The sequence below is a fragment of the Dermochelys coriacea genome, chromosome 1 (assembly GCF_009764565.3).
Source record: "Dermochelys coriacea isolate rDerCor1 chromosome 1, rDerCor1.pri.v4, whole genome shotgun sequence".
NCBI classification, from domain to species: domain Eukaryota; kingdom Metazoa; phylum Chordata; order Testudines; family Dermochelyidae; genus Dermochelys; species Dermochelys coriacea.
The window spans coordinates 157,945,311-157,971,863 of NC_050068.2; the positions used below are offsets into that span (position 1 = coordinate 157,945,311).

The 26,553-nt window shown below is 41.7% G+C and overlaps 1 protein-coding gene and 1 long non-coding RNA gene across 4 annotated transcripts in view; one reads left to right on the plus strand and one right to left on the minus strand.

Annotated features, from left to right (window-relative positions):
• The window catches only part of PDE9A (phosphodiesterase 9A), an 87,619-nt gene extending 84,469 nt beyond the window's left edge, over positions 1-3,150 (minus strand). For 2 of the 3 annotated variants that reach the window (XM_043506917.1, XM_038386778.2), the window contains exon 1: positions 2,680-3,149. In XM_043506917.1, the coding sequence (XP_043362852.1) occupies positions 2,680-2,748 (69 nt within the window). In that variant the 5' untranslated portion in view covers positions 2,749-3,149. Of the gene's footprint in view, positions 1-2,679 lie in introns of all 3 variants that reach the window. The other variant, XM_038386779.2, reaches the window with a different exon arrangement.
• On the plus strand, positions 1,077-25,244 carry LOC122458389. Its single transcript, XR_006278421.1, has 3 exons — positions 1,077-1,160; positions 1,321-1,509; positions 24,896-25,244. It is a non-coding gene; the product is annotated as an uncharacterized LOC122458389 (long non-coding RNA).
• The last annotated feature ends 1,309 nt before the right edge of the window (positions 25,245-26,553 follow it).

Below are 26,553 nucleotides of genomic sequence, written 5' to 3' on the forward strand. Positions count from 1 at the left end.
CCGCCAGCGGATTACCCTGACAGGGACTGGACTAGATGATTTCTCAAGGTTCCTTCCCGGACTATGATTCTACTGCTGTGGTCTCAAACACTTTCATTCCGCAGATCATCAGGAATTCAACATACTGTGACCCCTGGTCTAGCAGTTAGACTGAGTCAGGTCTCTTTGGGCAGGCTATGTAACTGCTTTGTGCCTCAGTTTACCTAACAGTACCCTTACCTGCTAGGACGTGATACTTAATTAAATGTGAATGTTTTCATTAACAGATCCTCAACTGTAATGTGCTACATACCAGATCCTCAGGCATAATACTCAATAAGCCTGATTGTCCTCTGACTAAACTTGTGTAAATGAGGAGCAACTCCACAGAAGTCAATGGTGTACCCCAGTGCAAAACTGGTGTGAGGTCAGAATCAGGCCATGTAAATGCAAAAGTTTTTATTATTATAAACTATCATGAGATGCCCACCTCCATTACAATACTCTGAAATGTTTCAGAGTAGCAGCCGTGTTAGTCTGTATTCGCAAAAAAGAAAAGGAGTACTTGTGGCACCTTAGAGACTAACAAATTTATTAGAGCATAAGCTTTCGTGAGCTACAGCTCACTTCAGCGGATGCATTTGGTGGAAAAAACAAAAAACAAAAAAAATTTTTTTTCCCACCAAATGCATCCGATGAAGTGAGCTGTAGCTCACGAAAGCTTATGCTCTAATAAATTTGTTAGTCTCTAAGGTGCCACAAGTACTCCTTTTCTTTTTTGCGAATACTCTGAAATGTTCATCGGTTCAGTCAGACTTTGAGTCTGAAAGGATTTAGCCCAAACAATTTTATAATGGATTGTATTTCAGTACTGGGTCAAGTAAGGAGTAGTTCAGCATTAGTTTAAAGAGCTGCCTCTAGAAATCACAAATACTGCATTCCTTGGAAGATTATGGATTCCTTTTGTCTAATTATGTCTTTACTTAGGAGGCATGAAGCTCTGCGATATGCTCTGCTTACCCCTGAATGAACCCCCGTTTACTCTGTATTTTTACTGCAGGAATCCTTCCAAACATTGCACAGATGGAATTTCACATCTGACAAAAGAAACAGATCATGTTTATTGAGCAAAATTTATATTGCTGGAATTTGCGTTGCTATTTCATGCAGTCATGCCTCTGGTGTGTTCTTCTACGATACAATTACTCTCCAGAGACTAATCCTGGGAAATGCTCAAATTTTAGCAGGAGGAAGTGAGAAGTATTATTTAGTAAATATGATGTAAATACTCTCGATCTTTTTAAAATAAAAATTAAAACCTTTGTTTTTCTATTTTTGAAGGTGTTAGGGAACTTCACACCGCAAGTGTCATTTCCTTGGATTATTAGGCAACTAGCTCTGCTAAACTGTGGCAAAACATAAATCCTCCCTCCTGTTTAAGAGAGTTTGGATGCTTCTTTCTGCTAGTGACAAGAGCTGACAGCAACAGAGATTTCACCTTCAACTCAAAGCCCCCAAACTGATGATGAGGTGATAATATTCTGCTCTGGGGAAACTTGTGCAGCCCTTCATTATCCAAGGTCTTATTTTGACTGCATTCCTGATTCTCTATTTGCATGTTTCTGTGAGCTTGCCTTATGCAGGAGAATTGGTTAAGTCTTATAGGTGACCAGAGCAGTGGGTTGGGGCGGGGGGGGGGGGGAGGAGGGGAAGGGAGGGAGAGAGGCAGAGACTATGACTGTAGGCAGCTAATCCTAAATTACGGTGTTCATAAAGTCATTTAAAACATGGGGGAAATGCATAATGCTATTTCTTTCCAAAGGAAAAGCTGAAGCTAGGTGAAATAATAATTTAGGCTTGAACCCTAAATGATGGCTATTTTGAATTTTGCAAGCCACACTGAGATCACTCTTTAATAGCTTAGTGTCTTCTATTTGCTGTACAAGATAAGTCACTTGATTTGTGGCTGAAAGATGATCTAGGATAAATTAGTAATAGAAACAGTAGGGTGTTTATGTGTAAAACGCATGTCTAATATACTTCACATATTCTGAGCTGTCTGTTTTTTAGTTACTAAACATTCCTCAGAGCAGGGACTGCATCTTCCTCTATGTTCTGTATAGCACGGAGCACACAATATCTGAAGCTTTGATAAAAGTTTAATGATATGGAAGAAGAACTTTGCCATTGTTATTGGGGATCCCTACCTGCTGATACAAATACACAATAGATTATAATAACGAACGAAATAGCTTCCTATACACCATTTAAAATATACTCTAAAATGTCTCCCTACCGTTAATATCCATGTGCTAGACAATCTCAAAATAATGCAACATAGCTTCTTTTCCAGTTACTACTGATCATGTGAAAACCAGGAAAGCACCTTTCCACATGCAAAACTTTGCAAACACGTAAAGGGCTGCTCTTGTAGAGCAACCCTGGAAAACTATTAAATCAGGAATACACACACACACAAGCTGCAGCACAGAGAGTCCTAATTGCACTTTAAAAAAATCTATATTCATTCGCAAAACAGAAGTAACTCAAGAGCATTTTACAAAGAGTGAAGATCCATACCAAAGCTGAATATAAACAAACCTTTTATAGTTCATAGGTCACAAAATAAATATAGCCTGCCATCATTATTGCTGCTGCTTACTGAAAAGAGACACCAGTTTGTGAAACATAGAAAAGTACCTTTTGAATTCTTCCATCAATATCCAAATAAATACACTTGGGCCGGTAAGTTGAGGAGCCGGATCCCATCTTGCTACAGTTGGACTTTTACTGTACTTTCTCACTGTCAGCTATATAGCAGGGAAAAGGGATTAGCCAAACAACGCTGAGCCACCACTGCCAGATCCGTTAGTGTCTTTGCTTTTCTATATACCACAGTCTAATGCTATGAAGATCCCTCCTCTAACATGCATGCATTTTGCTGTGGCAGTGTGTGTGTGCCACCTCCTCTTAGTTTCCCTTTTCTCTGACTTCAGCTGCCTTGGACAGGGAAACAAAAGCTTCAGATCCTGTCTTCAAGTGCCCTCCCGATTCCCATAGCAACCTCCTTTGACTTCAGAGCTGGGAGCCGGTGGGCAATCAATCCGTAATGCTGTACTGGAGAGCAGGGCTTGATTAGTTGCTTTCAACACACAAGACAAAGTACCACTTATCACTGGGAGAATCCTCTACATTAGATTGGATTGCAGTCAGTGTCACTCTTTTTTATGGTTTCAGAGTAGCAGCCGTGTTAGTCTGTATTCGCAAAAAGAAAAGGAGTACTTGTGGCACCTTAGAGACTAACAAATTTATTAGAGCATAAGCTTTCGTGAGCTACAGCTCACTTCATCGGATGCACTCTTTTTTATGGTGAAATGGAAACAGAATAATCCATTAACATCTATCCTTTCAGTTGCCTTTCTATACATCTTAAGAAGTGTGACAGACTCCCGGCTGCACTGAACATGGGCACAACCCATTTTAAAAACACCATGTAGCTAGAGCTGTGACCGACCCAGCTAAAATGAAGCAGTTTCATTTATATACCAGCTTTGTTATCAATGCATAGAACACAAGACAGGCAAGAAAGAGTTACAGTAATAAAGTTTGAAGAAATCAAAGCCTGCCTGTTGCTATTGACCGATGTCCTAAATGCAATTCCTCCGTTTAAAAGAAAGGTAGGGAAATGTTAAGTACTCTGGGAAATGTGTACCATATTTGAAAACACAGTCTAAACACTGGAGGGAGCAATACATTTGCTCTTTGATTCTAAGTGAACTCCAAATGCCATCTGCTCAATGTCTGTCTTGTTTTGCATTGTTTCAGAGTAGCAGCCATGTTAGTCTGTATCCGCAAGAAGAACAGGAGTACTTGTGACACCTTAGAGACTAACAAATTTATTTGAGCGTAAGCTTTCGTGGGCTACAGCCCACTTCATCAGATGCATGCAGTGGAAAATACAGTAGGATGATTTTATATACACAGAGAACATGAAACAATGGGTGTTACCATGCACACTATAACGAGAGTGATCAGTTAAGGTGAGCTATTACCAGCAGGAGAGAAAAAAAATCTTCTGTAGTGATAACTGGACACCATTAAATTAGGCTTGAATAAAGACTGGGAGTGGATGTGTCATCGCACAAAGCAAAACTATTTCCCCATGTTTATTCCCCCCCCCTTCCCCACACACACTGTTCCTCACATGTTCTTGTCAACTGCTGGAAATGGCCCATCTTGATTATCACTACAAAAGGTTTTTTGTCTCTCCTGCTGGTAATAGCTCACTTTAACTGATCACTCTTCTTATAGTGTGCTTGGTAACACCCATTGTTTCATGTTCTCTGTGTATATAAAATCATCCTACTGTATTTTCCACTGCATACATCCAATGAAGTGAGCTGTAGTTCACAAAAGCTTATGCTCAAGTAAATTTGTTAATCTCTTCGGGGCCACAAGTACTCCTGTTCTTTTTGTTTTGCATTGTCAGTGTCTATGGGGCACAAGAACAGTGGTTGGTAATTCTCCATGGTAGTGTGATGAGACTTTGAAACAGTGATTCCTCTGCCTTCACAAGGCAGACACTGTGAGGCAAGCTGTCAGCAGGCAGTGCTGCTGGAAAGAGCGCATTAGGTTACTTTTATTTCTAAGTGTTTTCTGCAGCTTTTAGTGCTTCTGCAGCTGAGTGAACAATAAAATATTTCACTGACTTTTGTGTGGCGGCCTGAAAGAAGCTATGGAAGATGTGTAACGGTGGATGCACTGAGGGCCCAAATCTGCCTCTCTGACTTGCATGACAGGCCTTATTGTATGAGCTGATGCCAATGGCACTACTTGTGTAGTGAGGTATTCCTTCGTATGAGTAAAAGGTGTCAGAATTGGGCCCTAAGTAACTGAGGAAGAGGACCATGGACACAGTGAAAAGTGAGTAGAACTTGCAGACCATATTCAAGCAGAACTGTCATGTATTTAAATGGGAGCTATGTCCGAGTAATAAGTGCAGATCAGACCCACAATTGTATCAATACCACTCTAATAGTGTCGGCAGACAATCTTTATAAATGATGACCTAGAGCTCTTTCTAATAAAAATGGTGTACTGATCTCTGAGATCTTATAATGTCTACTCTCTAATTTCATAATCTCATTGTAGATTTATAAAAGTTGGTTGAAGATAAGCAGATTTTTAAAATTATTTTGTAACAAACTTCATGACAGGTCAGGAGTAGGGTTTGAATCCTGGCCATTTAGCACCAAACCATACAATTCCAACACTTGAGCTAATGGAAAACCTCCATTACATAGCAGCAGTAGTAGGCTGTTGTTATTTATATTTCAGAGTAGCAGCCGTGTTAGTCTGTATTCGCAAAAAGAAAAGGAGTACTTGTGGCACCTTAGAGACTAACAAATTTATTAGAGCATAAACTTTCGTGAGCTACAGCTCACTTCATCGGATGCATTTGGTGGAAAAAACAGAGGAGAGATTTATATACACACACACAGGGAACATGAAACAATGGGTTTATCATACACACTGTAAGGAGAGTGATCACTTAAGATAAGTCATCACCAACAGCAGGGGGGGGAAGGAGGAAAACCTTTCATGGTGACAAGCAGGTAGGCTAATTCCAGCAGTTAACAAGAATATCAGAGGAACAGTGGGGGGTGGCGTGGGAGGGAGAAATACCATGGGGAAATGGTTTTACTTTGTGTAATGACTCATCCATTCCCAGTCTCTATTCAAGCCTAAGTTAATTGTATCCAGTTTGCAAATTAATTCCAATTCAGCAGTCATAGAATCATAGAATATCAGGGTTGGAAGGGACCCCAGAAGGTCATCTAGTCCAACCCCCTGCTCAAAGCAGGACCAAGTCCCAGTTAAATCATCCCAGCCAGGGCTTTGTCAAGCCTGACCTTAAAAACCTCTAAGGAAGGAGATTCTACCACCTCCCTAGGTAACGCATTCCAGTGTTTCACCACCCTCTTAGTGAAAAAGTTTTTCCTAATATCCAATCTAAACCTCCCCCATTGCAACTTGAGACCATTACTCCTCGTTCTGTCATCTGCTACCATTGAGAACAGTCTAGAGCCATCCTCTTTGAAACCCCCTTTCAGGTAGTTGAAAGCAGCTATCAAATCCCCCCTCATTCTTCTCTTCTGCAGACTAAACAATCCCAGCTCCCTCAGCCTCTCCTCATAAGTCATGTGCTCTAGACCCCTAATCATTTTTGTTGCCCTTCGTTGTACTCTTTCCAATTTATCCACATCCTTCCTGTAGTGTGGGGCCCAAAACTGGACACAGTACTCCAGATGAGGCCTCACCAGTGTCGAATAGAGGGGAACGATCACGTCCCTCGATCTGCTCGCTATGCCCCTACTTATACAACCCAAAATGCCATTGGCCTTCTTGGCAACAAGGGCACACTGCTGACTCATATCCAGCTTCTCGTCCACTGTCACCCCTAGGTCCTTTTCCGCAGAACTGCTGCCGAGCCATTCGGTCCCTAGTCTGTAGCGGTGCATTGGATTCTTCCATCCTAAGTGCAGGACCCTGCATTTATCCTTATTGAACCTCATTAGATTTCTTTTGGCCCAATCCTCCAATTTGTCTAGGTCCTTCTGTATCCTATCCCTCCCCTCCAGCGTATCTACCACTCCTCCCAGTTTAGTATCATCCGCAAATTTGCTGAGAGTGCAATCCACACCATCCTCCAGATCATTTATGAAGATATTGAACAAAACGGGCCCCAGGACCGACCCCTGGGGCACTCCACTTGACACCGGCTGCCAACTAGACATGGAGCCATTGATCACTACCCGTTGAGCCCGACAATCTAGCCAGATTTCTACCCACCTTATAGTGCATTCATCCAGCCCATACTTCCTTAACTTGCTGACAAGAATGCTGTGGGAGACCGTGTCAAAAGCTTTGCTAAAGTCAAGAAACAATACATCCACTGCTTTCCCTTCATCCTCTGATAGTTCACCTGCGCATCTACCAATGTGATATATGCCATCATGTGCCAGCAATGCCCCTCTGCCATGTACATTGGCCAAACTGGACAGTCTCTACGTAAAAGAATGAATGGACACAAATCAGACGTCAAGAATTATAACATTCAAAAACCAGTTGGAGAACACTTCAATCTCTCTGGTCACTCGATCACAGACCTAAGAGTGGCAATACTTCAACAAAAAAGCTTCAAAAACAGACTCCAACGAGAGACTGCTGAATTGGAATTAATTTGCAAACTGGATACAATTAACTTAGGCTTGAATAGAGACTGGGAATGGATGAGTCATTACACAAAGTAAAACTATTTCCCCATGGTATTTCTCCCTCCCACCCCACCCCCCACTGTTCCTCTGATATTCTTGTTAACTGCTGGAATTAGCCTACCTGCTTGTCACCATGAAAGGTTTTCCTCCTTTCCCCCCCCCTGCTGTTGGTGATGGCTTATCTTAAGTCATCACTCTCCTTACAGTGTGTATGATAAACCCATTGTTTCATGTTCTCTGTGTGTGTGTGTATATAAATCTCTCCTCTGTTTTTTCCACCAAATGCATCCGATGAAGTGAGTTGTAGCTCACGAAAGCTTATGCTCTAATAAATTTGTTAGTCTCTAAGGTGCCACAAGTACTCCTTTTCTTTTTGTTATTTATATTGTAACTGCAAGAGGGAAGGGGCACGACGCACACTTTAGCAACATGTTTCACTCTCCCTGCTGATTTGTTTAGTACATTATGTTGTTACTGAGACTTACATACGTCTTCATATATTCAACCAATAATCTTTGGTATTAGTTACATCACTCACCTGCTTTTGTGTTTGTCTAATTTTCTCAATCCTCTGTTCTTTTCAAAACACTTTCAGCACTTTGAGATGGAGAGAACCACCACCTATTCCAAGCACCCAACCAAATGGAACAGGCCTAGGTTAGCATTCAGAAAAATGTAAAAAATTCCTCCAGTTCTCATTTCAGATTCAATTCTGTCCATGCATGTGTTAGCAGGGAAATGATCCCGTTATTGTGGGGAACTTTCCTGGCTTATACGCTACCCCAGTGAGGTGCGCTAGCGAAAGGATCCGAGTCCTCGCTCCCACTTCCTTTACCCAGAGGCCTGCCTGACCTCAAGGGCTCCCCATGCTCTTCTGTGTGGCAGAGTCCTTGTAACCCCAACAAGGCTGGGCCCAGGATTCCTGGAGGGCTCAACTCCCAACCTTGTCATGGTCATTTACACCAGGGGATAGGGTGTCCCCACTCCGGGGTGCTCTCTCTGCACTGGATGCTTTCCTGACCCAATGATCATTACATACAGTTCAAAGCAAATTCAAATTTATTAAACAGCAATCAATTTTTAAAAAACAAGGGAAAGGTTAAAGGAAAACACACCACTCCGCTCTGTGGCACAGGGACATCACAACCAGCATCTCTGGAATGTCAGGGAAGTTCACAGTCTATTTCTCACAAGTCCCAGACCTCCTTCTCAGGCTCTGGCAGTGCTGCAGGGATGCTGTGGGTTGGACACTGGCTCTGGTGGTGGCCACACGCTCTCAGGCTCTAGGTGGCAGGACCCTTCTTCCCAGTGTCGCCCCCGCCCTTTCGGGGTTATGATCCCCCTCCAAGTCTGGCCTGCAAGGCCTCTTGGCCAGAGGCATCTCCCTGCGGTGGGTCAGCTGCCCAGGGTCCCCCTCACTCTCCTCAGCTGCTCACTGCACCTGGCTCCAGACTGCTCCAGCTCCAGCTCCTGCCTCCAGCTCCCTGGGCTGCTTATCTGGCCCTTCTGGCTAGCATGGCTCTGCTCCCCCAGTCAGCTTTGGCCCCTGCTCTCTCCTTCGCTCAGCCCTACTGTTTGTCTGACCCAAGCAATTCCAACTCACATGGAGGACAGGACCCTCATGGTCTCCTGACTCCCTCATTAGCCTGCCTGCCCTGTCAATCAGGCTGACTTGGAGCATTGGCCTCTCCCCATTACCCCTGAGGGCTGTCAGTCTCAGGGTCCTGATTTCCCATCGACCCTTCCCCCTTTTTAGTACTGGGAGCTAGCCAACCAAAACACCCCCACTGAGTTTTAGTAAGGGGACAACAGTCCTCTTACACATGCAACTTCAGTCAGCTTCAATAGTATTTCTAACTACCTTTGAGTCTAGTTTTTATAACCTGACTTCTATTTTTGCATCTGCAATCGTTTATGTAGAGACATTAAGAATTATAATTACAGACCTCATCCAAATTGCCTATACATTGAAAGGCACACATTTGCTTAAAACACTGGTGAATCATAAACATTAGTGATAAAAGAGACCTAAACATTAGATGAGAGGTGACCGTCCATCTCTGTGACAATATGGGATTGTATCCAAAAGTACATTTTTTGGTAGTGTTCTGTTAAGTCTAGTGTTAAATGTTCCAAGTGTTGGACTGATGGACCAATTCCTTTGGTGAACTATTCTTCTCTCTAAAGGATGTCCAGGTTAATGAATTTCTTCCTAATATTCTGCCTAAATTTCCCCTCTCTTAATAGTGTCTCATCATTTCTAGTTGCATCCTTTTGTGCCAGTCTAAGCAATTCCTCTCCTTCGTGCCTGATCCAAAGCCCACTGAAGTCAATGGAAAGACTCCACTGATTTTTGGCCATTGGGTCAGGTCCCTGGTACTTACGTTATTCATTTAGCTAATGCTTAGATTGAAAACCACCACCTATGCCTAGCACTAGGTGTGTTAACATTTTAAAAATAAAAAGGCATGAAAATAGAATAAACACAAAAATAAACGAATACAATAACTCTGAAGGCTCCCTACCCACGACAGCAATGATCAACCAGCTGCTAATTCCCCACCCCTCTACACAGCTCAGCCCTCCCTCAAAGCTCAAGAAAATAAATGCACCTTACAACAGATTCTGAAGAGTAAATTCAGACTATTGTATGTGTGTACTGCTGCTGGAGAGGCAATCACCAGCTTGGGTAGACACATGCTAGCTTTGATCAAGCTAGTGCATTAATAGTAGATTGTAGCACCAAGTAGCATGATGAGCTAGCTGCCTGAACACATGCCTAGGTCAGGATTGTACTCAGGTAGCTTGGACTAGGGAGAGTGGTAATGAATTTCAGAGGCCAGGGCTGTCATAAGGAACTTAATGCTAACTCCCCTGTCCTAAACCAAAAGGACTCCAGCTAGAGTGTCTTCACTGGCTGTAGCATGGGGCAACAGGCAAGTTCCTAGCTCTTCAGGGATTTATATAGGACAAAACCAACAACTTAAACCTTTCAATAGCAGGGGTTCCGATTATTTTTCCCCAGAGATACGAGTTTGCATTTTTCAGTGTTGAACCTCGTTTCGTTATTTCCTGCCCATATTTTGGCTCTCTCAGTCTTCACACAGACATGGCATCATTGGTGAATTTCCTCAACATGCTGTTTACTCTCTCTTCATGATCATTAATGAAGATGTGAGGAGATCAGACTAGAGGACCACCATGGTCCATCTTGGCCCTGGAATCTATGATAAGCCGTGACTGGACCCAACACCAATCCCTTTCGTACCCCTATAGATCTCTCTTCCAACTTGATGGATTGACATGTATCATTGCCCTTTTCATGTGGATCTAGAATTAAAGAACTGCTAAAGCCATCTAATCCAGCTCCCTGCTCATGCATCTTATTCCCTACTCTACATTTACCAGTGTTTTGTCCTCCAGCCAGTTTTAAATCCATGTGACTGCATTCCTATCCAGACAATTAGAAGTAATTTTGAGAATAAGACTTTGGGCTTGTCTACGTTTAAAATGCTACAGTGGCACCACTGCAGTGCTTGAGTGTAGATACTTCACATGCCGACAGGAGGGGTTCTCCCATTGGCATAGGTAATCCACCTCCTTGAGAGGCAGTAGCTCAGTTGATGGAAGGATTCTTCAACAATTTAGTACAGTCTGCACTGGGTGTTAGGTCAGCTTAACTATGCTGCTCAGGGGTGTGGATTTTTCACACCCCTGAGCAACATAGTTAAGCCAACTTAATTTTCTAGTGCGGACCTCAGACCTGTGTGACACTGGGTTCAACCATCCAGTGCACTAGAGCTGTGCCAGCAATCCTGGCAGGGGATGCAAAGGAGGTTTTCATCAAGGCCACCAAGGGGAAACCCCTGTACTTACGGAAAGCACTGTGGGTTCTCTAGTGTTTATACAGGAAAGACAGGATGGCAGTTTTTAAAGCTTCATCTGAAAGAGAGACACAGACCAGTGGAAATGGAAATGTAATTATCTGCCTCAGAAGCATGAAGGGCCAGACACTGGTCTTAGCACGATTTGAACCAACCATTTCAGGAAGCTAAAATATTTCTTGGGATTAGGTCATGTAGCCACCCCTCTGGCTAAAGTACAGAGAGGTTATTAAAAAGAAATCAAACATTTTTCTAGTCTATTTTGTATCTCTGCCTCCCATTTTGCTTCCTCTGCCTCACCTGTGTCCTTTTCCCCAATTTCCGAGCTTCTGCTATAAGCCTCTCTCAGGTCTGACTTTCACTGGCTCCCCTCAGGGCCTTGTCTTACTGCTTTACTCTTCCACGTTTTTAACTCTTTCACTTATTCTAATGCTTCATTTCCTCTGCCCCGAAGCTCAAAAATTTTCCTCTGACTGTCCTTCCCCTCCGCCCTCCAGTTATCTCTCTCTGAATCTGTTTTTCTCACTCACCTCTTTTTTAGGGCTTTTCCCCCCCTCAGTTTCTCCACACTCACTCCTAGATTTCCACCCCCCAATAATCTGTTTTAGAGCTTGTTTTCACAGGAAAGTTTTACATATTATACTAGGATGGTTATATTGGGCATTACACACACACACACACACACACACACACACCCCTGTAGATACTCTGATTCTGGAATAAGAGTGGGTTTTTTTGGTTTATCTTAAACCCCCTTAAATTCACACCTTAGCTTATACCAGTACAACTTTCTGGTATGTAGACTAGCCCTTAATACTTTCTCTCCTCCCATTTCTTTTATTTCTTTGCCATTTCCCCCCTAGCCAGCACTGGAAACAATCACATTTGATGCTGATTACATCCTGCTTAATCAATGATCACAGAACATTTCTAAGATATCATTATGCCTGTTTGTCCAGGTTGCCAAGGTGCTTGTTCAAGCCCTCATCCTTTGGCACCTCTACTATTGGCACCAGCCACATTTCCCCCTCCCTGCCAAAAATCCATTCAAAGTGCTGCTGCCAGGATCATCTTCCTGGCTCACTGCTTAGACCTCCTTACCCTCCTCTTTGTACCCCTCTCCATTAGCTCTCCCTGCTCCATCACAAATTCCTCGTCTTGGCCTTGAAGGTGCTTCATCACTTAGTCCCCCACTATTGATCAGATCTACCCACTTCCTGAGACATCAACCCTCTCCTTTGCTCCACCAGTGATACTAGCCTCAATCTGCTTCCCCCTTATGCAACTTTGTGTGTTCCCCCCAGCCAGCCCTCCCTGTGTGGGGAAAAAAATACCCGTTAAAATGTGCAGAGCTCCTTTAAATCCTCCTTTAAAACCTGCCTCTGTTGTGATGCTTACAAATTGCTACCATCTGGCATTAGTTTGGCAAGTGAAATTCTGAGAGTTCTCCTTTCATGGTAAACTGTGGTATTGTTACCAAATCCCCCACCTCCACCCGTTTCATACAAATGTTGTATGCTGTCTACCTTGTAGTTTGCTAGCTCTCTGGAGCTTTGACTATCTATATTGATACTTGCCCTTTCCAGAGCCTAGCACAATGGGGCCCCGATTCTTGATCAAGGCTCCTAGATGCTACTGTAACATAAATAAATACCTAATGATCATTTAAAAGCTATAATGCCTGAATACCATTTCATTGTCCTTTAGAACTACTACTTCACTAGCATACCAAAGACTGGAAGATGCCAATTAATGGGTTCTTGAGCAGAGGGAAATAATCCCATAGTTGGGACCCTCCTTCCAGATGATGTTGTGGTATCCTCTCGCACTGAGGATACCTCTCCGGGGAAGGGAACTCCAGTTATTAGGAAGAGACGGGTATTAGTAATGGGCGATTCGAGCATTAGAAACATAGATAGCTGGGTTTACGATGACTGGGAGAACCGCATGGTGACTTGACTGCCTGGTGCAAAGTTACAGAAGCAGCTTTGCCTCTCCTGGAATTGACACCTCTTCATCTACTGTTGGGAGTAGACTACATCCACCCTGATCGAATTGGCCCTGTCAACACTGGTTCTCCACTTGTGAGGTAACTCCCTTCTCTTCATGTATCAGTATAATAATGCCTGCATCTGTAACTTTCACTCCATGCATCTGAAGAATTGGGGTTTTTACCCATGAAAGCTTATGCTCAAATAAATCTGTTAGTCTTTAAGGTGCCACTGGACTCCCTGTTGCTTTGGTGCAAAGTTGCGGATCTCTCAGGACATCTAGATAGACTTATGTGTAGTGCTGGGGAGGAGCCGGTGGTCGTGGTACATGTAGGTACCAATGACATAGGGACGGATAGGAGAGAGGTCTTGGAGACCAAATTTAGGCTGCTATATAAGAAATTGAAGTCTAGGCCCTCCATGGTAGCATTCTCGGAGATGCTCCCAGTTCCACGCACAGAGCCAGACAGACAGGCAGAACTGCAGACTGTCTCAGCCACGCATTGATGATGGTACAGGGAGGAGGGGTTTAGATTTATTAGAAACTGGGGAAACTTTGGGAAAGGGGGAGCCTATATAGGAAGGATGGTCTCCACCTAAACCAAAATGGAACCAGACTGCTGGCACTTAACATTAAAAAGGTCGTAGAGTAGTTTTTAAACTAAGGGCTGCGGGAAAGCCGACAGCTGCGGAGGAGCACATGGTTCGGACATCCCTTAAGGGAGGATCTATTAATAGAGAATCTCTCTGTCCTAGTGAAGATGAGATGATGAAAAATGATAAAATACAGGCAGGGTCTGATCAGAAACAGTCAAATAAAAAAGAGTCCCATTCAATTGCATCATGTAATGGCAGACAGCTAAAAGGAGACAAGTTTTTAAAGTGCTTATATACCAATGCTAGAAGTCTAAATAATAAGATGGGTGAACTAGAGTGCCTTGTATTAAATGAGGATATTGATATAATAGGCATCACAGAAACTTGGTGAAATGAGGATAATCAATGGGATACAGTAATACCAGGGTACAAAATATATCAGAAGGACAGAAAAGGTCGTGCTGGTGGGGGAGTGGCATTATACGTGAAAGAAAGTGTAGAATCAAATGAAGTAATAATCATAAATGAATCAAACTGTACCATAGACTCTCTATGGATAGAAATACCATGCTCTAATAATAAGAATATAATGGTAGGGATATCTTACCAACCACCTGACCAGGATGGTGATTGTGACTGAAATGCTCAGGGAGATTAGAGAGGCTATTAAAATAAAAAAAAAAACCTCGATAATAATAATGGGGGATTTCAATTATCCCCATATTGACTGGGTACATGTCACCTCAGGATGGGATGCAGAGATAAAGTTTCATGATACCTTAAATGACTGCTTCTTGGAGCAGCTAGTCTTGGAACCCACCAGAGGAGAGGGAATTCTTGATTTAGTCCTAAGTGGAGCACAGGATCTGGTCCAAGGGGTGAATATAGCTGGACCGCTTGGTAATAGTGACCATAATAGAATTAAATTTAACATCCCTGTGGCAGGAAAAACACCATAGTGGCCCAACACTGTAGCATTTAATTTCAGAAAGGGGAACTACACAAAAATGAGGAGGTTAGATAAACAGAAATTAAAAGGTACGGTGCCAAAAGTGAAATCTCTGCAAGCTGTGTGGAAACTTTTTAAAGACACCATACTAGAGGCTCAACATAAAGGTATACCCCAAATTAAAAAACATAGTAAGAGAACCAAAAAGGAGCCACTGTGGCTAAACAACAAAGTAAAAGAAGCAGTGAGAGGCAAAAAGGCATCCTTTAAAAAGTGGAAGTTAAATCCTAATGAGGAAAATAGAAAGGAGCATAAACACTGGCAAATGAAGTGTAAAAATACAATTCGGAAGGCCAAAAAAGAACTTGAGGAACAGTAAGCCAAAGACTCAAAAAGTAATAGCAATTTTTTTTTTAAAGTACATCAGAAGCAGGAAGCCTGTTAAACAACCGGTGGTGCCACTGGATGATCGAGGTGCTAAAGGAGCACTCAAGGACTATAAGGCCATTATGGAGAAACTAAATGATTTCGTTTCATTGGTCTTCATGGCTGAGGATGTGAGAGAGATTCCCAAACCTGAGCCATTCTTTTTAGGTGACAGATCTGAGGAACTGTCCCAGATTGAGGCGTCATTAGAGGAGTAATTTAATTGATAAATTAAACAGCAATAAATCACCAGGACCAGATGGTATTCACCCAAGAGTTCTGAAGAAACTCAAATGTGCAATTTCAGAACTACTAACTGTAGTCTGTAACCTATCATTTAAATCAGTTTCTGTACCAGATGACTGGAGGATAGCTAATTGACGCCAATTTTTAAAAAGGGCTCCAGAGGTGATACCGGCAATTACAGGCCTGTAAGCCTGACTTCAGTACTGATTGTAACTATAATAATGAACAATATTGTCAGACAAAGATGAACATAATTTGTTGAGGAAGAGTCAACATGGTTTTAGTAATGGGAAATCATGCCTCACCAATCTACTAGAATTGTTTGAGGAGGTCATGTGGATGTGGACCAAGGGGATCCAATGGATATAGTGTACTTAGATTTTCAGAAAGCCTTTGACAAGATCCCTCACCAAATGCTCTTATGCAAAGTAAGCTGCCACAGGATAAAAGGGAAGGTGTTCTCATGGATTGGTAACTGGTTAAAAGATAGGAAACAAGGGGTAGGTATAAATGGTCAGTTTTCAGAATGGAAAGAGGTAAATAGTGGTGTCCCCCAAGGAGTCCGTTCTGGGACCAGTCCTATTCAACATATTCATAAATGATCTGGAAAAAGGAGTAAATAGTGAGGTGGCAAAATTTGCCGATGATACAAAATTACTAAAGATAGTTAAGACCCAGGCAGACTGCGAAGAGCTACAAAAGGATCTCTCAAAACTGGGTGACTGAGTAACAAAATGGCAGATGAAATTTAATGTTGATAAATGCAAAGTAATGCACATTGGAAAGCATAATCCCAACTATACATATAAAATGTGGGGTCTAAATTAGCTGTTACCACTCAAGAAAGATCTTGGAGTCATTGTGGCTAGTTCTCTGAAAACATCCACTCAATGTGCAGTGGCAGTCAAAAAAGCAAACAGAATGCTGAGAATAATTAAGAAAGGGATAGATAATAGGACAGAAAATATCATGTTGCCTCTATATAAATCCATGGTACTCCCACATCTTGAATATCGTGTGCAGATGTGGTCACCCCATCTCAAAAAAAGATATATTGGAATTGGAAAAGGTTCAGAAAAGGGCAACAAAAATGATTAGGGGTACAGAACAGCTTCCGTATTAGGAGAAATTAATAAAACTGGTACTTTTCAGCTTGGAAAAGAGATGGCTAAGGGCAGATATGATTGAGGTCTATATCTACTTTCTCAACACCAGTCATGATTTTAAGGAATTGTTGTTTACTACAAGGACTAGGGGTCACCAAATGAAATTAATAGGCAGCAGGTTTAAAACAAAAGGAAATATTTCTTCACACAACACACAGTCAACCTGTGGAACTCCTTGCCAAAGGATGTTGTGAAGACCAAGACCATAACAGGGTTCAAAAAAAAACGAACTAGATTAGTTCATGGAAGATAGGTCCATCAATGGCTATTAGTCAGGATGGGCAGGGATGGTGTCCCTAGCCTCTGTTTGCCAGAAGCTGGGAGAGAGTGACAGGGGATGGATCACTTGATGATTATCTAGTCTGTTCGTTCCCTCTGGAGCACCTGGCACTGGCTTTTGGTCTGACCCAGTAGGGCCATTCTTATGTGATAAGTCCCAGCAAAGTCTATGGGCCCAATTTTGCGAATACTTGCTAGAGGGTATAGTGCTGCAAGTTGTCTCATCAACTACATTGACTACAGTAGGACTACTTACTGTGGTAAGCACTCTGCTCACTAATAAGAGTTTGCAGGATTGGGGTCAAAGCTGAGGGTTTCAGATATGGTGTGCGGGTGGAAGATTTTATTGCAGAGCCCGTCTACTCTTGTACTATTTAGCAGAGTTTATGCTATTGCAGTTAGAGCTTATTATCACTAATATAAATGCATGCTATAATATACCATCTGTCATCCCAAAAGGATCCCAGAGCACTTGATAATTTTAAGCTGAAATACACACCAAGACCAGTGAAGTGGAAAACAGCAGCTGTTTTATGGCACACAGAAGCTCTAGAGAACAGTTTAGGAGAGGAAGTTAATAATACTGTACCCAACTGAAACTAAAGAGGAAAGTGTGTAATCGAAGCTGGGGTTGGCCAGGACACTGAGGGTAACTCCTCTATTCTGCTAGTCAGAGTTGGCAGCAACAAGGGCCAGATTCAGTATCTTCGAGTTCCTTTTCAACAGTACAACATGAAACCAGATCAAGTCCCCTCCCCAGTGACCTGAGACAATTATATCCCCCCCCAAGCACCTCTAAGAGGCAATATTTCCCCTCTCCCAAGCACAGAGTCTGAGTGTAGCAAAGAAACTTTTAATAAAAGGAGGGAAGTAACCCAGCATTCATTTGGGAAAACACCACAGAGTTCATAAACCTAAACCATGAGCAAAAGACCCACCACCCTTGACAAGTAAATTAGGCTGCGTCCTTCTCCCTCAAGTTCTTCATTCCAGCAACCAAAAGTCCTGTACCTTCTCTGCACCCCACTCACTGTTGTTGCCCTTGGTCAGGGCAGACCCAGAGTTGAGAGGTGCTTCTACACAGTTCACTTCCCACCTGGGTGGAGGTGTGGGGGGGGGCGGGGGAGTAGGAAGTCGCCTTACTTGCTCCGCTGCCCAGGCACTCTTGCTGTTCCTCTTCACCTGTTGGCCAATCGGCGCTTCGCTCCTGTTCACCGGCCACCCTGCAATCCAATTACCACACCTCTCTGCCGGGCTCCACTCTGGTCTTCTCTGCCGGCCACCCTATCACCAATCCACCAGGATGTCTTCAGGTCTCATTGATTAACACAGTTTTCGCTGATTTCAGCTGGCTGTTAGTGGGGCAGCCTCTTGAATCAGAGACCCAGGTCTAGTGCTTAGACCTAGATATCAGTGATTTCAGCTCTGCGGTGTGCAACAAGACTCTCAATTGAGTCTTAATCAGCTATGTTATTACACAGAGAAGAGAGGAAGGGTCAAATACTGTCTAGGGCCCACACCACCAGGTACAAATACCTGTTCCCACCCTCTCCCCACTCACTGGAAGTTTGAACCCATGTCCCCTGCCTAGCAAGTGTCATTTTGTTGAGGATGAGTCCCTCCCTCAGGCTATGTTAAACACAGTTTTGCTGCCCTTAATTCACACAACAAGAACAACAACCCTTTATTACTTTTGCCCCAATAACAAGGAGACTGGGGATCCAACACCAGGCAAAAGCCATCATTTGGGCAAGCAATTCCATCATGCTGAGCACCTCGGCAGGATAGGCATGCCCATGCAAATGAGGTCAGCTCCTGAAGTTTTCTTCCATAGCTCATCACTACTTGTCAGCGGAGAGCTCATTCAGACCCTGCTTACACTGGTTACACTAAGGGGCCCCGGCACAAACTGGTTATAGCTATTTCTCGTCTCCAAGCAGTTTTCCTTCTGACTCTCTTTTGAGCGTTCCCATAGAAAGTTCTTTCTTAAATTTAATGTGTCCAAACCATGGCGCCATTTGCCGTCAGCCTCCAATATTGCAGAATGACAACAAACTTCCCACCCCATTTGTTGTGTTGTCATTGTTTTTTGTCCCCCTTCTCTCATCCCACCTCCCTTATCGCTGCAACCCTTCAACAGCACAGTCACACCGTTCCTGCTTATCACACTCCTTTCTCCCTCCTTTCCCTTTTCTACCGATCTCCTTCATTAATCCTGTCCCCCTCTTACTTCAACAATCTATTCCTACTTATATTGCCCTCTTTGCTACAGTATCTGAGCACCTCACAATCTTGTACATCGGACATTATGCACTCTTCTACAAGAAGAAGTATAAATGTTCTAATGAGCTGTTGGGGCTGTAGTCAGAATACTGGCTCCCACATCCAGAGTTTCTGGGAAAGCCCAACCTTAAAATCTGTCTGGACTTATTTTCTCAAGGTTATGGAAGAATTTACAGACATAGCTGAAAACTTAAATAACTGGTGGGCAAATAATAAAATTAACTGTGTCTAGAGACGCCTGCTGGATCACTCAAAGAGATGATAGCCAAGAAATGGAAAAGTGAAGTCCGTCCACTAGACTAAAACTGGCTGACCCTCTTGGCAAGGAAGCTGAGCTCTAGGCAAGAGTATATGCCTCAAAATAGGAAACAAACAAGTATACGGTTCTATTTAGGGAAAATCATGTATTATTTTATATCCTCCAGGAAAGTAAGATAATTCAGATACGAGGAGTGGAAGGTAACATTTGAACAGGTTTATCCTGCTAAGTGAATCACAGCTTTATCTATAAATAGGTTACGCATTTATACTTTCCATCTTTCTAAGTAGATCCTGGATATCACAATAAAGAGAGTCTGCAAAAGTTGAGAGATACTTAGAGTGAAAGGAGGCACTGATATTTTCATAATAATATCGGCTCTGGAATACTGTGGGCAAATCATTATTGTGAACTTGGGATGGAAGATTCAATGGACTTTTATATCAGGATGAAAGGATCCACAGACCTGATACAGTGTCAAAAATTAAAAAACAAACAAACAAACAAAAAAAACTCAGACATGCTGAATGTATGAAGTCTTAATTTTTTTGGATAATATTGTTTTATTTTGGTAATATTGTATATATTTTTCTCTCACATGCTCATTTTGCAGAACAATTATAAGGACAGTAGTTCTATACAATTGCTTCCCTCCCCAAAAGGAATTATGCACAGTTCCTTTACCCATCAGGGTTTGCAGTCATTTAAAAAGGGGACAAGAATCTAGAGGCAAGATTATTACTGCAGCTATGTCATCCTTTTGTATTTCATAGAATCATAGATTTTAAGATCAGAAGGGACCATTATGGTCATCTAGTCTGACCTCCTGCACAATGCAGGCCACAGAATCTCACCCACCCACTCCTGAAACAAAAACCTCTAACCTATGTCTGAGCTATTGAAGTCCTCAAATCATGGTTTAAAAAGACTTCGAAGTGCAGAGAATCCTCCAGCAAGTGAGCCGTGCTCCACACTGCAGAGGAAGGCAAAAATCCCCCAGGGCCTTTGCCAATCTGCCCTGGAGGGAAATTCCTTCCCAATCCCAAATATGGCCATCAGCTAAACCGTGAGCATGTGGGCAAGACTCACCAGCCAGCCATCCAGGAAAGAATTCCCTGTAGTAACTCAGATCCCACCCCATCTAACATCCCATCACAGGCCATTGGGCACATCTACCGCTAATAGTTGAAGATCAATTAATTGCCAAAATTAGGCTATCCCATCATATCCTCCATATACTTATCAAGCTTAGTCTTGAAGCTAGATATGTCTTTTGCCCCACTGCTTCCCTTGGAAGGCTATTCCAAAACTTCATTCCTCTGATGGTTAGAAACCTTCATCTAATTTCAAGTCTAAACTTCCTGATGGCCAGTTTATATCCATTTGTTCTTGTGTCCACATTAGTACTGCACTTAAATAATTCTTCTCCCTCCGTGGTATTTATCCCTCTGATATATTTATAGATAGCAATCTTATCTCCTCTCAGCCTTCTTTTGGTTACGCTAAACAAGCCAAGCTCTTTGAGTCTCCTTTCATAGGACAGGTTTTCCTTTCCTCAGATCCTCCTAATAGCCCTTCTCTGTACCTGTTTCAGTTTGAATTCATTTTCTTAAACATGGGAGACCAGAACTGCACACAATATTCCAGATGAGGTCTCACCAGTGCCTTGTATAATGGTACTAACACCTCCTTATCTCTACTGGAAATACCTCTCCTGATGCATCCCAAGACCACATTAGCTTTTTCCACAGCCCTATCACATTGGCAGCTCATAGTCATCCTGTGATCAACCAATACTCCGAGGTCCTTCTCCTCCTCTGTTACTTCCAACGGATGCGTCCCCAGTTTAACACAGAAATTCTTGTTATTAATCCCTAAATGCATGACCTTGCACTTTTCACTATTAAATTTCATCCTATTACTCCAGTTTACAAGGTAATCCAGATCTTCCTGTGTGATATCCCAGTCCTTCTCTGTATTGGCAATACCTCCCAGCTTTGTGTCATCTGCAAACTTTATTAGCACATTCCCGCTTTTTGTACCGAGGTCAGTAATAAAAAGATTAAATAAGATTGGTCCCAAAACTGATCCTTGAGGAACTCCACTAGTAACCTCCTTCCAGCCTGATAGTTCACCTTTCAGTGTGACCCATTGTAGTCTCCCCTTTAACCAGTTCCTTATCCACCTTTCAACTTTCATATTGAGCCCCATCTTTTCCAATTTAGCTAATAATTCTCCATGTGGAACCATATCAAATATCTTACTGAAATAGAGGTAAATTAGATCCACTGTGTTTCCTTTGTCTAAAAAATCTGTTACTTTCTCAAAGAAGGAGATCAGGTTGGTTTGACATGATCTACCTTTTGTAAAATCATGTTGTATTTTGTCCCAATTACCACTGTCCTCAATGTCCTTAACTACTTTCTCCTTCAAAATTTTTTCCAAGACCTTGCATACTACCGATGGCAAACTAACAGGCCTGTAGTTACCCAGACTGCTTTTTTTTAAATCTTTCTTAAAAATAGGAACTATGTTAGCAATTTTCCAGTCATACAGTACAACCCCTGAGTTTACAGATTGATTAAAAATTCTTGCTAATGGGCTTGCAATTTCATGTGCCAGTTCCTTTAATATTCTTGGATGAAGGTTTTCCGGGCCCCACAATTTAGTCCCATTAAGCTGTTAGAGTTTGGCTTCTACCTCGGATATGGTAATATCTACTTCCATATCCTCATTCCCATTTGTCGTCCTACCATTATCCCTAAGCTCCTCGTTAGCTTCATTAAAGACTGAGGCAAAAGTATTTGTTTAGATATTGGGCCATGCCTAGATTATCCTTAACCTCCATTCCACCCTCAGTGTAAAGTGGTCCCACTTCTTTCTTTGTTTTCTTCTTATTTATATGGCTATAGAACCTTTTACTACTGGTTTTAATTCCTTTTGCAAGGTACAACTCTCCATGGCTTTTGGCCTCTCTCACTTTATCCCTACATGTTCTGACCTCAATAAGGTAGCTTTCCTTGCTAATCCCTCCCATCTTCCACTCCTTGTAGGCTTTCTGCTTTTTCTTAATCACCTCTCTGAGATGCTTGCTCATCCAGCTTGGTCTACAACTCCTGCCTAAGAATTTTTCCCCCTTTCTTGGGATGCAGGCTTCTAATAGTTTCTGCAACTTTGACTTGAAGTACTTCCAGGCCTCCTCCACCTTTAGATCCTCAAGTTTTTCAGTCCAATCCACTTCCTTAACTAATTTCCTTAATTTTTTTTTAAATTAAAGGTTATCCATTGCTTGCAGACTTTTTTTTTGTATGCTATGTCTAGACATATTGGAAAAAATTAAAGTGGATGTGATATACAAAACTAAATTCTTTGTTTTACAGCACGTTAGACATTTCCAGGGCTTGTGATCTCACTTTCAGTTGTCTCATGCCAGTACAATTCAACTAGCAAAGAGAAAAGAAAAGGAGTACTTGTGGCACCTTAGAGACTAACAAATTTATTTGAGCATAAGCTTTCGTGAGCTACAGCTCACTTCATCGGATGCATTCAGTGGAAAATACAGTGAGCTGTAGCTCACGAAAGCTTATGCTCAAATAAATTTGTTAGTCTCTAAGGTGCCACAAGTACTCCTTTTCTTTTTGCGAATACAGACTAACACGGCTGCTACTCTGAAACCTAGCAAAGAGAAGTTACTTCTGATTTACACCCATGTACAATCGGTGAGATCAGAATCAGCTACCTGAAGTTTGCTACATCAGTACAGGTGAAGTTAGCTTACATAATTCACTGCATGATACAAAAATGTATTCCTTTATAATATATAACAATCACATTTTTGTTCTGTATGCAAATGATTCTGTACTGCTTCCACTAACATACAGAGATACTTATGCTTTTTCAATACAAAGAGTCAGAGAATCAACATATCAGAGTGTATGGAGATGTACTGTCATATCAGCGAGTATAAGGAGGGGGAGAATATTTTAGCAAGTGAAGAAGATAAAATTAGATCCACAACAGGTCGGATCAGCACTGAGGGCTTCTCACTTGCTTCAGTGGAGTGCTAAAAGATGTCTGAAGCAGATGAAAATAGTGCTAAATCAGGGACAGGTGAGCCTCATGGAGTTCAATTTTTCATAAGCCTCTCAAACTCTTTTGGGTTCCCCAAATTAGCCTGACTTAATTAACCATCTTTTCTTGTAATGTACAACTTACAAAAAAATCAGGACACAGGGATCAAAATAAATAAATAAGTAAATAAGTAAATAAAAATCTTGATTGGCTTAAAAAGAATAAAAAGAGTTTAAAAAATAATAAATTTGGGCTCTTTTTCTTTGCCTTAAGGTTTCTTAGCTTATTGGTTGCCCTCAGGCCACATTGTCAAGCATTTCTTTGCAAGCACGAAGGATAGATTTTTTATTTTGTTTTATAAATGAAAGCAGAGAATCTCATGTAACAACCACATGACTTCTGTGACTGAGGCTTGAAATCGAACAGTAAATATTGCAAAAACTAGTGACACAATTGAGAGAGTTGGTAACACGGCTACATAGCAAAGTTAGGCAAACAACAAGTAGATGGCCTGTATAAAAGACTCTCACACTATTTTATTTTTCCATTCGAATTTCTCTGCTCCTTTCACCCCACACTCTCAGTTCCATTTTCCATCTTTGCCCTATTAGTTTCCCCTCTTCCCTCTTTTGTTTTCACAGTCTCTTCTAAGTCAAACAGGCGCTCAATAACACCTGATTTAGAGGTCAATTTTCAAGCCTGTGATATTGCAATAGATTATTAAATTTGGAGAAAACCAGCTCATCCATTCCTACCTCTTGCAAAGTTTAGATGCTTAAACCAAGATATTCCTAATATGCACTGGCTTTCTTAGCTGCAGTCTCCCTCCTTTGTAATTGGTCAGTTCCTGGGACTCCCACGCCCCCTTGTGTCAAGTCCCAGTGAGACCAAGTTCGGCTTTCTTTGATGTCAATGACAGTTGAGCCTTGTCTTTGCTGGAAGGACCAAGTACAATATATCCATTTGTTTTCATGAATTAAACCTGTGATCTTGATCCAAAAATTCTTCTTGCTTTCTGCACATGTCCCATTCCAATGGGATTAGGTGCATGAGGAAAGTGAGCAAAATTGGCCTTTTTATAGATTTTCTTCACACAGAAGCCTCTTGCTGATGATCTGCTTCTCAGAACTGGTCTTGGTGTTTTTATTTATTTGTGTGCTTTACAAATTCCTGAAAATATATGATCCATTATAAAAACTCCCTCACATTTAAATCAACTACTCACCACTAATTGGAGACATGGGGTCCAGTGCAAAAAAAGGTGATGGCTTTATAAAATACATACTCCTAATATGCTGTGTTACATCAGATCATGAATAGTAAATCTTTGGGTCTACATTTACAAAAATTTTCCTGGATAAGTATTATTTGTAGTCATGTCTACAGCACACTCACTGTGTTATCAGACCATCTGGTAAGATTAAGATACATTGTTACCTCTAAAATGTAGTACTCTTTTCATTCCTTTGAAGTCAATTTCTTACCTAGCTTAGGTGCTGTGGATCGATTCCATCTGTGCTGGGTTTCTCATTATATGAAATTGCTTGAGGGGCTGCCAGCATAATCAAGTGGGTCTGCAATCGGCATTATAGTTGAAAGGTGATGAGATCCAGACTCAACCCAATCCTATGCCCAAGCCAAATCCATCATCATGGGTCTTCCTGTGAGGACATCCTGACCTTGACCACCACAAGTTCAAACTGGGACTCTGTCAGCCACAGCATTGCTACTGAGAATAGAAGATCTGGTGGGGAGCTAGGATACCTGAATGGTACCTTGAAACAGACTCAGAATTTGATGCTGGATGACATGTGACTGAAATCCATGATGTGATCATTTGGACAGCCTTGCTTGGCATTAGGTTCATATGTCATAGAATATTAAAAGTTGTTTGTAAACCATGCAGTTCCTGACTGCTCATTTGATCCTGTACATTTTTGCCTCATACCAAAAATGAGGTAACACTATGATAAATTACAGGCAGTTATTCTTCTAAAAGACAAGGTGGATGAGGTATTATCTTTTACTGGGCCAATTTTTGTTGGAGACAGACATGAGCTTTCGAGCCACACAGAGCTCTTCTTTGCGTCCAGTAGAAGATATTACTTCACTCACCTTCTCTCCAATATCCTGGGACTGACATGGCTGCATACAGTCGTTCTTATGTCATTTTCAATGCAAAAAATTGGCTCGGCAGTTTCAGTCATGCCTAGGAAAATTTTAGATAACCATAAGAATCAAACTTAGTTGTTGATAATTACACAGGTGTATAGATTAAAGCATAAAAGCTGCCATGCATTCATTTTAACTGCTAGAATGCTTTTAAGGGTTTGGATTAAAACCCTTAAACAATATTCCCTGGGAGCAAATAGGTACTTAAAAATAAATTTATGTTACACAGGCACAAAATGTTGGTGTTGCTCTAACAAGTGGATTACTTTGGTGTTCTACAAGAGGATTTTGATTAGTCAAACACAGGAGCTTTGCTTTTAATGATAACAATTACATCATTCATAACCTTTCTATCCACAGGCTTATTTCAAACAGTAATGTGCAGATGGTGTTCAGAGGAGAGCTAGCCAGCATATTCAATTTCCTCATCTATGCAAGAAATTAATTCCACTTTAAAATCCTAAATGATGGTTAATTCTGAGATTGAGGTTCCCGCCCCTCCCTGCAAAATAATAGTTCCTTAAATCCGCAGTCAACACCCACTTCAAAAAGTACTTTGACTTGGATAACAGCAAAGATTTTTTTAAAAGCCAGCCAACCGAAAAGGAAAGGAAAATAAAATGATCATTCTATGTTCACCATCCAAATTGCTTTGCATTCATACAGAGAGGCCAGTACAAAGAAACTCAGTGGTATTTCAATATAGTAAGTAGAACTAAGAAGAATGTAAAAACCTGTTCAGCACTGAACCAAAACCCAAACCCAAGCCCTAAGTAGGATAGTTCATCCCAGTGCACAGGAGCCTCATAGATCCCTCTACATCATCTGAGTTCTTTGTTCTGTTCAAGATAAAAGGATATGAATCTTAATAAAAATTCTCTGTGGTCTCACCCTCTCTCTGCTGAGATATACTTTAAAATTGTTATTAGGTCATTATGATTAACCTTGTGGAGCTGAGGGCAAAGGAAAGCGAG